Raw genomic sequence first — 15,174 nt, 5'->3', positions numbered from 1 at the left:
AAGACTCAATTTTTCTCTTCTCTCAAAACTTTGTTAAAAAAAAAGTTTATTTCTCAATATGCTGCATGTTGACAGAATTTCCTTCATTAACAAGACTGATGAAAAGTCCTCGAGAGATCCAGCTGAGGGTCATTACTCCTAAAAAAAAAAAAAAAAAAAGAATCTGCTAAAGTCAGAAGTATGTAACACATAAATGAGTTTAGTTTTTCTCAGCGTCACTATCTAATCCTTTCAGCAGTGACGGCAACATTGTCCAACAACTGTCTGTGTTGCTTGCATTGATAACAAAAAATCTCCAATCGGGTGCTTTAAATGGAGAAGGTGACTTGCTCTGGGAGATTTATCACAGCTGATCAAGAAGGCCTTGGTCTCCTCGTGGGTGTTGCTCCTTTACTGTTGTACTTGGTGGGCCTTTTGGGTCATGTGCTGCGTAAAGCAAAGATATTTCTGAATTATTCCGGGGTATTGACACTGTATAACACTTAAAGTAGTTAAGACAGGCTGGTTGAATTCACTTACTTTGCGCTGAATAAAAGGGAATGTTGTGTTGAGTGAGGAGAGAGCGCAATCTTTTAACCTCTTCTCGCTGTTTTTCGAGATCCTGTATGAAACATTAAGGAAATATAGATTTTCTGTCACATTTGAAACAGTATTGTTATAATCTATCTATTTTGCGAGAAAACAAATGTACTCACCTCTGTACATTTCTGTAAGGAGTTGTGTGTTCCTGAATCAGCGACAACTTCTGGTAGCTTCATCTTCACCTTTTGGCTCTTCAGGAGACCGGCATCCTCAAAAATATCCTTTAAAAGGTTGTTGTATCCCTGCATCAAACAGACATTGTGTGTCAGTTTCAAGAAAATATGACAACAACTTGATTCGAATGGTAACAAGATATATATGTATGTGTTAGAATCACTTTGGGAACCCTTAATGCCCTTCTTAAGCTTGCAAGTGATCAGCCTAACAGTTTCTTACCTGCTCCGTAATGAGTCCTTCATAGCGAGCCTGCTCAGCCTCATCCCATTCTTTTTGGAGCGTTTCACTCAGTGTTGGGTACACTAAAAAAAGAGCATAAATATGATTATATATCACTATTAATTACACTGACTTGCGGTGTCAGATATTTATTTTGTCTTACCTAAAAGCGAATGTGGATGGCAAACAAGTGGGGTCTCAAATGTGAGCGAGTACACACAGGTACTGGGCTCTGAGACTTGAGAGAGCTTGCTGCTTTCACTGCAGACAAAAATCACCTACAAAAACATGAAGAGAAATTATTTATAAGACACATTTTATGTATTTATTGTGGATTAATTGTTACAATGAATTTGAGTTCATATATAAATGAAAGATTTGGCCGATTAGGAAGGAGTGTAAAAACAAAACACGTGTTCATATTGTGGGTAAAGTAGTCTTTTAACAAATGTATTTATTAGGTTATTAAGGTTTATTATTTCCTAAAGGTTTACTTAATTGGTGTTATATTTAAGAAGAAACACAGACATAGGAGAAGTCAGTGGGAGCTCCTTATTCTGTTAAATGACAACCAGAAAGAGTTTAAACAGTTTTAGCCCCACTAACCTTTGTTTCCCTGTTTCTCGTTCCACAGGTATCCCCATCTCTCATCCACATGCCTGTGAAAGAGTTGTTTACCATTTCCCACTCCTGCCAGATCCTGTAACGCACATGCAAAAGTCATGAGTAATTCAAATATTGATATTCCCTATTAAGGTAAACGGGTGTGTAAGGGAAGCGTATCTTACCCGAGTATCCCACTGTAAGCATTCCATCTAAATGACTGCTCATGTTGGGTGATGTTGTGAAATGGACAGAATTCATATTTATACCTGCAAAATAACCAAACACACAAATACAGTGTTATTGTTTTGTATTTGAAGCTGGGTCCTTGTACAGAACCAGCAGAAAGGCGGTTTGTTTTGGATGTAAATTACTTACGTTGACTCTGTATAAATGAAGCACTTTCCAGCGAGCTGATGAAAATGTGCAGGGCCTTAAGGAAGATATGTATAAAAATATGGTAAATGAATTCAGTCTGATAGAGTAGTAGATCAACAGAAAACATCTTGATTAGATGTCAACATCTAATATTTGATCCTTTACTTTACAACATGTAATCACACACAGGATTAAATAAAATGTAGGCTTCAAATAATGTCAAATTATTATACCAGACACTGGACATGGGGTCACTTTAGGCTGTAGTCTGCTTCCCTGAGACAGAAAAGGATTGTTCAACCTAAAGAGAAACACAGCAAATATCAGTTATAAAGGGGCTAAATTAAACAAGGTGCACAATGGGATAGATGTGTTTTTAATTGACTTACCCAAAAGTGTTTGGCTCCTCCACTATCTTCATTTTACCGGCCAATCCATGGTTAACTGTGTAGAAAAACAGGTCGACATCAGACACACCATCCCACCAGCAATACAGCGCATATGGTTAGGTATTACTAAAATAAAACAACTTAGATTCAGCGGATCGATAAAGTACTTACTGAAAAGAGACGCACAGACCACCAAAATCCTTAATAAAGCATGTATTCCGTTACACAAACAGTGCATGGTTGTTATTTTACTGACTAAAATGTGCTATCGTGTTGCTTTCTACATTTCCTACTTTGGTGTTCGCTGGTCAGATGACAGACCACGTGATCAAAACAAGCTTTGCGCATGCGCGATGATGGACTGTAATACGACATGCTTTGTATGAGTAGCTGTAGCTAACTAAACTTTATTTTAAATGGTGTAAAAATAAGTTCAGGTTTATACCAGTTGTATTTCGAAGATTTGCTTTAACGTGTGAATGGTTTACACGCAGTTAAAATACAAAACGTTTACTTTTTGCTACATAAATTAGACAAACTGGTGCCAGTGGAATAGCTAGGTAGCTAGTTAGCTAATGTCAGAGTAAACAGATTCAGGTTAGTTAAATGGAGGCTGTTATCTGACAGTAATTTACTAATTTAGCTGTCCACTAGTTGCAACATGGGGAAAAAGAAACAGGGCAAGCCTGTGCGCACATCTGAAAACAGAGGCAAAGAAAAAAGGCATAAGATGAAAGGAAAAACCTTGGAGACCTTTACAGAAGAAATGCACACTGCTTTTGACGGTAATTATTGAACTATTCATATTACAAAATTATGTTTTAACTGTATGTTGCTTGCCTCATATTTTACATGTGTGCTACAATACTAAGATTTCCCAATGTACAATGGTTATCCAGTTTGAAAAGTTAATATTAAAGACAAATGTAAAATAGGAAAACACCCCTTTTAAAAGTTTGCAATTATAATATCTAGTAAGTAAATAGTAATACACTGGTTGTCCATCACTGTCATTGAGTTAGGTAAGAGTGATCACACTGCATCTTAATGACACTTTATCCTCTGTCACTGTGTTTTTCAGCAAGTCATCACGTAGAGAAGGGAGCAGATGCCCCTCAGGTTAAACTGCCTTGTCCACTTGCCATGTGGGATTTGGGTCACTGTGATCCCAAGCGCTGTACCGGAAGAAAGTTGGTACGCAAGGGCTTCGTACGAACCCTGCGCCTCAACCAGAGATTCAATGGACTCATACTGAGTCCAATGGGCACAAAGTATGTGACCCCAGCAGACAGGTGTGCATTTTTAAAAATCATTATAACACATCATGATGATTCATAAGAAAAGCCATAAGATGCTACATATAACAGTTAGTCTAATCATAATAATATTTTTATGTATTTTAGCCTGTTTAAATGTTAAGATCCAGGTTGTAAATGTAAACTGTTTACACTTTTTGTGTTATTTAATAGCATAGTGAAAACATAATTAATACATTTTTTAGTTATATTAATGACCATTATTTGTGTTTCATTATTTGTCTTTATTATGATCCATTGATAATACAATTGTTAGTGATTTAACCTTTGTTATGGACTTTTATGCACAGAGAGATTGTGGCTCGAAGTGGGCTAGCAGTGATTGATTGTTCCTGGGCTAAACTGGATGAGACTCCCTTCAATAAAATGGTCGGAACATATCCCAGGTTACTGCCATACCTCGTAGCTGCAAACCCCGTCAACTACGGCAAGCCTTGCAAGTTGTCCTGTGTTGAGGCTTTCGCTGCAACGTTCTGCATTGTTGGTAAGGCCATAGATTTAGTTTTTTTGTACTGTATGGTTTTTCGGACTACTTTTTTATACTGTTAAAAGTTACCGCTATGAAACTCTAACAAACTTTTTCTGATTTTACAGGTTTTGAAGAACTAGCAATGCTTTTGTTGGAAAAATTCAAGTGGGGGACAGGGTTCCTGGATCTGAATAAAGTTCTGCTGGAGCGCTATGCTGCATGCCAGTCAGAGGAGGAGCTGCTGTCTGTGGAAAAAGACTTTCTCACCGCTAAACCAGAGGAGGATGACTTTGGTAAAATGGGGGAGAGAGAAATAAAATGGGGTCCCATCCAGTGTTTCCCTAAAAATGTGTGTAGCAGAGTTGGTTTGGGTCATTTTGGTTTTAGTCCCACATCTGTCCTTATTTTAGTCTTGGTTTGGCTTAAGCTTTACAATACATCATATCCATTACATTTTATTTGGGTGAAATCTCTGCTTTAAATTAAAGAATAAAGAGTAACTGCATCCGAGGAACTAAACTAATTTATATTAATGTTATTCTATTTTATATATACTGTATTTTTGCTATTCTATGGTGACGCACTACTGCTGAATTACCATTTGGAAACATTGGTCTCATGCATACAGTTGGGATGTGAAAATCATAAAACATATTTCTTATATTTGATAAAACAAATAATTACAAAAATAAAGAACATTTTATGTTATGATATCTGACCTATGTTTCTAGACTGCTTTCCCCAAATGTTTGAACACTAGAATTGTTTCCTAAACTCATCAATAATTAGACGAAGTTGCTTTGTGGATTTGATTGTGATTCATCTGAGTAGCTGAACCAGTCAGAGATGTGGGCAGTGATTCAGAAGTCTGAAACCAGGATAATTGTTTCCAGCATGTCTAGAAAATTGCCCCGTACACAAAGAAGGATGCATTTGCTCAGTTATGACCTGTCTTGTTGAACCTATTTTCTTCTAATTGAAAGCTATTCATCTTTTTTGTTCACAGATCCATTTGATGTTAACTCTGGATTAGTATGTGGGAATCTCAACAGACGTGTGTGGTAAGCATTTAAACCAAAAAATTTTACATCTATCAGAGTGAGGTAATCCCTTAGATACACTGTTTGCAAACTTTGTTGGGATATATATGATGATAAATCCTTTATCACTACTGATCCAGTTTAATTTGTTTATCATTGGTAAGGTTACTAAGTTCTTTATTTCTGTTTTAGTGCCCCTGAAGATGATGATTCTAGTGAAGATACGGACAGCTCAGAGGAGGAAGAAGAAGAGGATGGAGAAGGACAAAGCAAGAGTGAGTCAAGAACAGTGTCACATCATGAAGATGATGAAGAGGATGGAGAAGGAAAAAGCAAGAATGATTCAAGAACAGTGTCACATGAAGATGATGAAGATGATGAAGAGGAAGAAACTGAATAAAATTCATGAAAATAAAGCATATTTAATCTATGGATCTTTTTTATTCTAATACAATGACTGGCATAACTTTTTCAAATATGATGCATAGAATAGATTTTGGCACTAACCAGTTTTATATGAAATAAAAAAATATATGAAATAAATGGTATGTTTGTTTGAATGTAAACACAGGCTAATTCATTTAGTATAAGGTCTATATGGGATACATGTTGATCACAGTTTCAGTTGGATACACATGTTTTTATAAACGCAGACGGAGTAGCAGTGGTGTAAAATAACTAAGTACATTTGCTCAAGTACTACTAAGTACTACATTTAGTAGAATTGTAAGGTACTTGTACTTTACTTGAGTATATCACTTTTTTGCTACTTTGTAATTCTACTGGAATTCAGAGGTAAATTGTGTACTTTTACTCCACTGCATTTATACATTTAGTTACTTTGCAGATATTGATTAATAATGTGAAATATAATCAACATTTAAAAAGGACTTAACTTACACCTGGAGTAACATTTACAAGCTACCCTGCAGCATACAAAGTCATTAAAACTAGGTGCACCTTCACTATCTTTGGTACACACATTATTGCATCGATAATTATAATCAAAATGTATATTATTCTGAAATGGGCCAATCTGCATAATGAGAACTTTTACTTTTGGTACTTTAAGTATATATTGAAACTTATTATAGTACTTTTACTTGAATAACATTTTGAATGCAGGACTTTTTCTTGTAACAGAGTATTCCTACACTCTGATAGATCTAAGTCCTTCTCCCACCTCTGCTAAGGAGTTAAAATGTTCTAAAAATACCTGTAGATAACTCGATACAATACATCATGCAAAGATAGACTGTATGCAATGTTAACTGTTATTTAAAATATCAACTAACTGCGGCTGGATTTCTCTGAGTAAGATGAAGTTCAGTAGGTTGTAAATGTGTTGAGGGGGGCGGACACAGCGGGACTCTCCTCTGCTGTCCTGCGGTAACATTGTTGTGGAACGACGTCACAGCTCGAAAATGAAGGCGCAGAGGCAGCCATTACTGGAGGTTCTCTAATTATTTTATTCCAAATAAATACTCGTGGAAAACTCCCATGGCAAGAGCTACAAGTCAGCTGGTGAGTGTTGCAACTTTAACACGAATAACAGTTCGAAGCCGGCACTGAAAATGTACAGTGTGGGGGCTGTTTGACAACAAATAGTTACGTGGGGCCTTCATGTGAAGAGCGCTGCTACTTTAACGTTACGACTCGCTAGCAACGTTAGCATGCTAATGTTGGCTAACAACACCAAAATGTTTCCTACGTTAATCGAGGTTGTCTAACACCTGGCTTGATACATTATGAAAGGTGTATTGAATTATTTCGCGTTGGTTTAGTGGTTATTAACGCTTGCTGTTAGATGTATAGGATGTGTGATCATAACCCCCTTGGTTCGGTAACGTTATCTGTTGGCTGACGTTAGCTAAACATGTTCGCGCTTTCGAACGATGCTTGCTAACATGCTAACATTAGCTTTACTGCGATCCACCTTTTAGTTTAGGAGACAGTTAGCTTTTTAAGGTTATGGTTTTGTAGTTCGACTGTCAACCCATTAACTTCCACATTTATATACACACGATGGCACTCTAAATTCGACAAAGTAACATCATGTGAAAACGACACAAGGTTTTGAAGTTACTTGTGTTACCTGGCGTGCTAACGTTAGCTAATTGACTGTTAGCGTTAAGTTTATAACTCGCTGTCAGTGATGGCCGGCGTTATTTGACAAGGCAGCAGGAGCTAACGATAGCTAGCAGGCGTTAGTTAGCAGGGAAAGTTCGCACAGGCCTGTTGTTACGTTCAGGGTTAGGTTAACGGTAGCTGACATTTTATATCGACCACTGCATGGTTGACCAATCGTACTGGGTCAGTAGATAGTTATACGACCGGTTGGCAACCATACAGTATAGTCCGGATAAGGCAGCTAAATGGCCACACCTTGGTTTTGAATGAGAAGAAGCTAGGCCAACAGAAGTAACTAAGAGTTGTTAGCTGAACAACACTCAGCACTGACTGTTACAGTAAGTTAAAAATAACCAAGATCGGTACAAGCACCACACAGTTTGTTGGAAAGCACAACCTGTCGCCAGTGGTGTAAAGTAACCACGTAGATTTACTCAAGTACTGTACTTAACTACAATTTTGAGTTACTTGCACTTTACTTGAGTATTTACATATTATTCTACTTTGTATTTCTACTTGACTACAATTCAGAGGTAGATCGTGTACTTTCACCACACTATATTTATTTAATACCTTTGAATTTTGAAATTAGATACACCTTTAACACTCTAATGCATCGATATTTACCATCAAACATGTGATATATATTATTTATAGGCCATTCTGCATAATGACTACTTTTATTTTGGTTCTTGCAGAATATTTTGATGCCAATACCTTTCTACTTTTACTTGATTCACATTTTGGTTACAGGACTCTTACTTGTAACCGAGTATTCCTACACTGTGTTAGTTCTACTTTTACTTAAGTACAAGATCTGAGTACTTGTTCCACCTCTGCCTGTCGCTGTATGTTATCTTTGAGTCTTCAACAATCATTTGGTGGGTTTCTCGTCAGTGCTTGTTTGTGTTAGCTGCCATGTCAGCTTTCACATGAAAGCAGTAACTTTGACATAGTTTATACAACTTTAACACTGGAGGGTGGGACCACCGGGCTCAGAAGCAGCTTTTCCAACAGTCGTTGCCTGTCCTTATCAACTCTAGACTTTGTTCCTCAAGTGGTCTCACTTTAAAGTGTATATTTAAGTTGCTATATCCTCACAAGAGTGTCAGTTGCACTACATTTGAAAGGGCAACCTTGGAAAGTGGTTTTACTCTATCCAGATCCTCTATGCCCTATCTCTTCTAGTGATTTCCTGGAATAGGTAATGCAATTGCTGGTTTTGATGGACATTATATTATTTTCATTACAGTCAGCAGAACCAGAAAGTGCAACATATTGTATATTAATTTGGGCTGGGTAATGAATACATGTTTTGTTTTTTTATTGTATCCCGATTGTGTCATCCTATTTAAGGAGGTTTCAGAAAATTAATCATGGTGCACATTAAGCAAGCAAATGCAAAATATGTTTTCTCACAATTCAAGAGGAAAATACCTAAAATGATCATATTTTATATTGAGTTTTTCACCGAGTCCGCTATATTTCTCAAGAGACTCCTTAAGCCACATGTGGAACAACATATAACTGATATATTCTCAATGTCCCCTCTCCTGTTTCAGTATGATGTTGTGCCCATTCAGCCCAGCGTTGTCATCTGTTCCTGCTCGCATCCATCAATGGTAAGAAATCACCCTGACTCCTGCTCGCCACTTGCTATCCCGGGCGCAAGCAGTAGCCACTGTCCCAGCATGGAGGGCTCAGAGGCTCGTGGTGTAGGAGCGTCCGCAAGCAGCCAGGGCTCGGACCTCCGCCCACAGCCGGCTGCCCAGGCCCCTCAGCCACGCAAGAAGAAGCCGGAGGACTTCAGATTTGGCAAGATACTGGGAGAGGGCTCCTTCTCTACGGTATGTAACCTGCATTCCTCTTAGCCTTTGAATTATACCTGGGTAGATGTTGCTACATGCTCCTTTTGATTAATGTCCTTGGATGAGTCATCCTCAGTTCATTCGAGTGGAGTTGACAAAACAGGCTCTGGAGACGTCAAGTAATGTTTTTTTTCTTCTGTTTTTTTATCCCTAAGGTTGTTCTGGCAAGAGAGCAGGTAACAGCGAAAGAATATGCAAGTAAGTATAATGCACCAGCTTTTTGTAAATGACACTTTATTATCAAGATGGGAAAATTGCTGCATGTTATTTTTTACTAAAATATCCTGACTTTTCCTTTCCTCTCTTCCAGTTAAGATTTTAGAGAAACGCCATATTATGAAGGAGAACAAAGCCCAGTACGTGAAAAGAGAAAGGGATTTGATGTCAAATCTAGATCATCCATTCTTCGTCAAGCTGTACTTCACATTTCAAGATGATGAGAAGTTGTGTATCCTTTCAACACGTTGGTCAAGTTTTGTGGCATACTAACAATTTACCAGTTATTCAATTGTTTTGTGTCTGATTCTAGTAATAAAATTGTTCCTTAACTAGCTTTTCTTAGATTTTGGTCTCAGCTACGCCAAGAATGGAGAGCTCCTGAAATACATTCGCAAAATTGGTTCTTTTGATGAGACCTGTACTAGATTCTACTCGGCTGAAATAGTTTGCGCTCTAGAATACTTACACAATAAGGGGATAATACACAGGTGAGACTTTTTTTACTAGTGTTGTATCATTTACAAACCCTTTGAGCCTTTGTCCCAAATAAGTTACAACTGGTTTGTCCAATTTCAGAGATCTGAAACCAGAGAATATTCTTCTGAGTGAAGACATGCACATCCAGATAACAGATTTTGGGACGGCAAAACAGTTATCATCAGACAGTAAACAAGGTATAACAACAATCTTGATTTGACTTCATAGGTGTAACACATAACTGTATTTGCGACGTGAGTTTAGCATTGTATATTCTGTGAGCTTAAGAAAGTTAAGAATGCCTTTTTAACCATTTATTTGCATTATTTGGCAGCGAGAGCAAACTCCTTTGTCGGAACAGCACAGTACGTGTCTCCGGAGCTGCTAACAGAGAAATCCGCTTGCAAGAGGTAGGAAGTTTGATTCATATGCTAATCATTGTTCTGTTTTCATTTTTGCCCAATAATGGTTGCATTTGAGGGCGGCAGTGGCTTAGTTTAGGGCGGCAGTGGCTTAGTCAGTAGGGACTTGGTCTTGGAACCGAAGGGTCGCCGGTTCACGTCCCGATCGGACCAAAAAAAGATGGAGTGAGCTGGTAGCTGGAGAGGTGCCAGTTCACCTACAAGGCCACTGCCGAGGTGCCCTTGAGCAAGGCACCTAACCTCGAAACTGCTCCCTTGGCGCCGGGTACCTGGCAGCCTCTCTGCTCTGCCACCTCTATTATCTGCATGTGGTTGTGTGTGCATGTATATCCTCTGTGTTTGTGCATGTATATCCTCCCCTGTGTGTGTAATGTGTGTAAACACAACAGTGGGGAAAGAAATGTCCCTGTAAGGGATTAATAAAGTGTATCTTCTTCTTCTTCTTCTCATCTAATTTTTAACCTTATTCCTCTATCTGTTTTCCCTTTTTTTAGCTCTGACCTCTGGGCGTTGGGATGTATTATCTATCAGCTGGTGGCTGGTTTACCACCGTTCAGAGCTGGGTAAGTATTTTATGGGGGGATTTTATGATCACCGCTCAGTTAATTGTAATAATGTCATGCTTAAATAAAGGGCTGGCTGTGTGGTTTACTGTTAAATGTTATTTAAAATGCAAAAGAATACTACGCAAGACAACAACCTTCCCCAGTATTTGGCCAAAACACTTCCTTAACAGTCTCCTTTTCTTCTCCTTTTCTTCTCGTGTTTCATTCCTTGTAGAAATGAGTACCTAATATTCCAGAAAATAATAAAGCTGGAGTATGAATTCCCAGAGAAATTCTTCCCCAAAGCCAAGGACCTCGTCAAACAGCTTTTGGTAGGTCATCAAGAACCACGATTCATGTCTGTCAAATCTAATTTAATGTTAGTAATATCTGTGGTGATATTAATGTTGTACATATGGTTGTCAGCTGGGGTTGGTTAAATACTGGGCAGTGCTTTTCTAGTGAATGGAGACACATGTTGCATCTGTTTTTTCCTCAGTCACTTGACCCTTCCAAGCGGATTGGGTGTGAAGAGATGGGAGGGTACGACCCTTTGAGGCGGCACCCCTTCTTCGACATCATCTCCTGGAGTGACCTACACCTACAGACTCCCCCCAAACTCACCCCCTACCTGCCAGCCATGTCTGAGGATGATGAGGACTGCTATGGAAACGTAAGATATTTGATTATGATCCACCCTTTTTTAGGTCCATTGTTAGCTTCATTGAAAATGGGGGATTGATTCTTTGTTGTGAAATCGATGATGAACAAATGGCAAAAAATTACAATATTTTCTCATTTGAAATCGCAGTACGATGACCTCCTGAGCCAGTTCAGCAACATGCAGGTGGCCCAGTCCAGCTCATCACACTCCCTGTCGCCACATGAGTCCACGCCCCCTCAGAGGTCCAGCAGCAACATCGAGCAGTACATCCACGACCTGGACAATAACTCTTTTGAGCTGGACTTGCAGTTCACTGAAGAAGAGAAACAGCTATTGCTGGACAAACAGACCACTGGAAACCCCTGGTAAACCTCCTCTAACATGTGTATGACAATGCTGTTATTTCATATATTTTTTAAATATAAATAATACTTGCATGAATGTCCTGCTCATGTACAAGAAATATGGAGCAAAGTTGGATCATAATGTTCATTGGTTGAGGGATAATGAATGTTTTAATGGGTGTCAGTAATTCACTGTTGCTTCATCACACAGGCACCAGTTTGTGGAGAATAACCTGATCCTGAAAATGGGCCCGGTAGATAAACGAAAGGTGGGTGTGAATTCTAGGCCGAATAAATCATATATTTATTGTATTGATGTACGTTTATCATGTATTTTATTACATTTCAAACTGCCAGATGGATTATATAGAAGCTGTGTTCTGCATTAAAAATATAAACAGGTTTTTCTAGTTAATGTTGGCTCAGCATAAATGAAGTCATCTCCCATGTTATTGCTCTAACTGATAGCAGATAGGAAGTAAGGGGGAATTCCCTGTGCTGAGGAGAGTCTTTTTGGCCTCATAGCCCCCTCTGTTGGTGAACTAATGTCTCGAGACCTTCCTTTGCAGGGTCTGTTTGCTAGACGGAGACAGCTGCTTCTCACTGAAGGACCACACCTGTACTACGTGGATCCTGTAAACAAGGTCCTGAAAGGGGAGATTCCTTGGTCCTTAGAGCTACGCCCTGAGGCCAAGAACTTCAAAACCTTCTTTGTTCATACGGTAAACAACTCTTTCTGCTGTCCTTCCAGTATGTTTTCCTCCAGCGGCATGTTGAGACTTGCCTACTAATTAGATGTCCCTTTCATGTTGTTTACTTTTTTTTACATTTTTTTTTTGTTGCAGCCTAACCGAACATACTATTTGATGGACCCCAGCGGAAATGCTGACAGATGGTGCAAGAAGATCCAGGAAGTGTGGAGAAAGATCTATCAAAAGCACCAAAACCCCGGCCTATAGGAGCACAGTTCCTCTTGTGGCCACTCCTCTTTTAGCTCTGAGGCCAATCACTGAGCAGAGTAACACCCTCTTTAGTGCCCTTCATCACCGCAATGTAAACAAACTCTTAGAGACGCTGGCATCTAGACCTTGTTTGTTTTCCTGAGTAGAACCATGGGAAAAATACAACTTTGGATTCAGGGTTGCTTTGCTTGTTCTTTGTGCTCTCTGTGAGGCTTCTATTGCATTTTTCCATGTATGGATGATAAGACTGCCACCATGCACATCTGCTTTTTGTACATTCTGCAGGGGGGGAAGAGAAGTGCAAGCTTGTCCTGTAGAGTGACACAAGCTTGGGTACTGCTAGGACTATCTCAAATGCAAGGACTGGTTTCCTGCTTCAATGATACCATAACACAGAATCTAGCTTTTGTGAACCAGAGCCTATCCTGATATCTTAATTCAACCATATCCTAATCTTACATCGTACTTGCAAGCTGTAGTCAGGCCCCACTTCTAGAGCATATACTCCATAGTTGTAACAGATACTGTAAGCTGATTCAGTCTCACACGTTTACCAAACTCAAATCCTATATATATTTTTGTCAGAGCCCATATGTTCCCTTGGTATTTGAGTTATTTTTTAAGTCTCCTGGTACTTGCTTATTGCAGTCCAATTAAGGTCTCGTCGTAACAAAGCAGAGTGCCGGTCTGCAGTGAGACTTGGGTCTGAATCAGTCTCTGTATAAGTGTGAGCCTTCCATAGCTGTTACTGAGGATGTATTGCTAACAGGGGGCGGGTAAACATGCCACTAGCTTGTACTTCCTAATCATAACTTGCTTATCTTTCCTGCATGGCCAGTTTTGTAGCTCAGCCTTGTCCGCTTCTCTCTCCCAGGGCACTGGAGATATAGTTTATTCAAGTTTAAAGGTGGGTATTTTTGACTGCATTGGCAACCATAGCGATTATTATTGAATGATTTGGCTGTTATGTACCATTCACTGGCTATTTCTTTGTGGTGTGAATTCTTCAATTTCTTTTTCGGTGGGATAGTCGGCTCATCTTCAGTACGTCCTATTGAAAACTAAATCTTATGTGCTGACCACCCCATGCTGAACAGAAAACCCTCATCAACAGTGATACATACACATACTATCATTCTCTGAAGCAATCACAGTAAAGCTGTTGTCCCTGGACAAGATGGCAGAACTGCCTCATCGGGCTCATCGGGCTATCCTTTTGTTTTGGTTCCATTCGGCCTGTTTTATTTCATTCTCTGATGTTTGGCCCAATAGAAATTAAAGCGATTGATTTGTGCTATTGTTTTAGAAATATGATGTATTATCATAATGCTTTTAATTTGTTGACATATTACCTTAAGGTCCTTTCCAAAGGCCCTCTTCCTTCAGCTGAGTCTGTGTGTGCAGTGTGTGATTGGAGTATAGGTGAATAGGACCCTCTGGCCCTGGGGCCCGGGGCTCGATGTGGTTGGATGTCAGTAAAAAGATATCTATCTGATCCAAATAACCGATGAAATTGCTGTATCTGTCTATAAAGTTGAGGAAGCACTAGAGACGTGTTCACCTCTAGTCTAGAAAAATTGTTTGAATCAAGTCGATGGCAGTCGGTTACATTGTGTATGAAATACTCTACCTGGCTTGTAACTGACTAGAACTGTGATGTACAGATGATGTATTATTAAAATCTGAAGCAAGTAATGCAATGATATTAGGATACAGTTTTTGTATTTTTATTCTTGTATAAGGTTATTTGATGGCTATTGTTTAGCCTCTAGTTCATTCTGTGTTATTTAAATTCTAATATATGAATCATATTTGGATTGAAGTCATGTTCAGGGGCCATGTTGTGTATGTATTGAGATGTAAAGCCTTTGAATGTGAATAATTATTGTAAACTATAATATTTTACAGCTTTTTTCTTACTATATCATACATTTTCTATTTGCTCAGTGATTTAATCATATTCTGATAATTTAATGAATCTGTTCATTCTCTCTCTGATTATTTGTGCGCTAGGTCAGTAGATGTTGAATGATGAATTTTCCACTTAATGCTTGGTAGTCCAGTAATTAAAGCATGTAGGGATTTAGGCATACAAATAAAGCCATGTGTCCTGTCTTCTGTTAACGACCGCAGTCATGACACAGAGAAAGCAGCAGCATTCAGTGGCAATGGCATCTCACATTTTGCAGCATGTAAATAAAGTTCCGGCCCATTATCATCAGTGTTTTTGTGTCGTGAAAATTACTTTCATAAAATGCACACTTTCATTGCAAAAAAAGGGAGAAAAGTATATGTTACATTCATAATAATAATCATGAAATACTGAAGATGAAAATAAGAATTAGGTTTTTGACACCTAAAATACAGTGG

General features: G+C 38.7%; 3 protein-coding genes across 4 annotated transcripts; 2 read left to right on the top strand and 1 right to left on the bottom strand.

Moving 5' to 3' along the window:
* Window positions 1-28: 28 nt before the first annotated feature.
* Window positions 29-2,674, bottom strand: gnptg (N-acetylglucosamine-1-phosphate transferase subunit gamma). Of its 2 annotated transcripts, none has more exons than XM_034120096.1 (11): window positions 2,520-2,674; window positions 2,349-2,403; window positions 2,193-2,260; window positions 1,960-2,014; window positions 1,767-1,850; window positions 1,585-1,678; window positions 1,142-1,256; window positions 979-1,061; window positions 696-824; window positions 520-601; window positions 29-447 (listed from the first exon to the last, which is right to left on the bottom strand). In XM_034120096.1, the coding sequence occupies exons 1-11, from the start codon at window positions 2,584-2,586 to the stop codon at window positions 344-346; spliced, it is 936 nt and encodes a 311-aa protein (XP_033975987.1). In that variant the 5' UTR covers window positions 2,587-2,674; the 3' UTR covers window positions 29-343. The 2 variants fall into 2 exon arrangements, with proteins under 2 accessions (XP_033975987.1, XP_033975988.1); XM_034120097.1 differs by having other exon boundaries at window positions 29-426.
* Window positions 2,675-2,696: 22 nt separating this feature from the next.
* On the top strand, window positions 2,697-5,716 carry tsr3 (TSR3 ribosome maturation factor). Its single transcript, XM_034120095.1, has 6 exons — window positions 2,697-3,133; window positions 3,430-3,640; window positions 3,955-4,148; window positions 4,259-4,426; window positions 5,140-5,194; window positions 5,366-5,716. Exons 1-6 carry the CDS (start codon window positions 3,010-3,012, stop codon window positions 5,571-5,573), a joined length of 960 nt encoding a protein of 319 aa, XP_033975986.1. The 5' UTR covers window positions 2,697-3,009; the 3' UTR covers window positions 5,574-5,716.
* Window positions 5,717-6,502: 786 nt separating this feature from the next.
* On the top strand, window positions 6,503-15,027 carry pdpk1b (3-phosphoinositide dependent protein kinase 1b). The gene is made up of 14 exons (XM_034119366.1): window positions 6,503-6,697; window positions 8,866-9,150; window positions 9,327-9,369; window positions 9,482-9,619; window positions 9,734-9,878; window positions 9,967-10,064; window positions 10,202-10,277; window positions 10,784-10,852; window positions 11,070-11,166; window positions 11,334-11,507; window positions 11,646-11,863; window positions 12,054-12,111; window positions 12,412-12,564; window positions 12,688-15,027. The coding sequence occupies exons 1-14, from the start codon at window positions 6,674-6,676 to the stop codon at window positions 12,799-12,801; spliced, it is 1,692 nt and encodes a 563-aa protein (XP_033975257.1). The 5' UTR covers window positions 6,503-6,673; the 3' UTR covers window positions 12,802-15,027.
* Window positions 15,028-15,174: the final 147 nt, after the last annotated feature.

The sequence above is a fragment of the Trematomus bernacchii genome, unplaced genomic scaffold (genome assembly GCF_902827165.1).
Source record: "Trematomus bernacchii unplaced genomic scaffold, fTreBer1.1, whole genome shotgun sequence".
In the NCBI taxonomy this organism is placed as follows: Eukaryota; Metazoa; Chordata; class Actinopteri; order Perciformes; family Nototheniidae; genus Trematomus; species Trematomus bernacchii.
This window is presented reverse-complemented; position numbering and strand designations above follow the sequence as displayed.

What these genes read in the sequence shown, in the direction of transcription:
- gnptg (XM_034120096.1), bottom strand. Translation starts at nt 2,586, where the DNA reads ATGCACTGTTTGTGTAACGGAATACATGCTTTATTAAGGATTTTGGTG. An exon ending in GACCCCATGTCCAGTGTCTG is followed by an intron (nt 2,015 to 2,192) that starts GTATAATAATTT and finishes ATCTTCCTTAAG; the next exon opens with GCCCTGCACATTTTCATCAG. An exon ending in TCCCTTTTATTCAGCGCAAA is followed by an intron (nt 448 to 519) that starts GTAAGTGAATTC and finishes GGAATAATTCAG; the next exon opens with AAATATCTTTGCTTTACGCA.
- tsr3 (XM_034120095.1), top strand. Translation starts at nt 3,010, where the DNA reads ATGGGGAAAAAGAAACAGGGCAAGCCTGTGCGCACATCTGAAAACAGA. An exon ending in AATGCACACTGCTTTTGACG is followed by an intron (nt 3,134 to 3,429) that starts GTAATTATTGAA and finishes TGTGTTTTTCAG; the next exon opens with CAAGTCATCACGTAGAGAAG. An exon ending in TGCAACGTTCTGCATTGTTG is followed by an intron (nt 4,149 to 4,258) that starts GTAAGGCCATAG and finishes CTGATTTTACAG; the next exon opens with GTTTTGAAGAACTAGCAATG.
- pdpk1b (XM_034119366.1), top strand. Translation starts at nt 6,674, where the DNA reads ATGGCAAGAGCTACAAGTCAGCTG. An exon ending in CAAGAGCTACAAGTCAGCTG is followed by an intron (nt 6,698 to 8,865) that starts GTGAGTGTTGCA and finishes CTCCTGTTTCAG; the next exon opens with TATGATGTTGTGCCCATTCA. An exon ending in TTACCACCGTTCAGAGCTGG is followed by an intron (nt 10,853 to 11,069) that starts GTAAGTATTTTA and finishes CATTCCTTGTAG; the next exon opens with AAATGAGTACCTAATATTCC.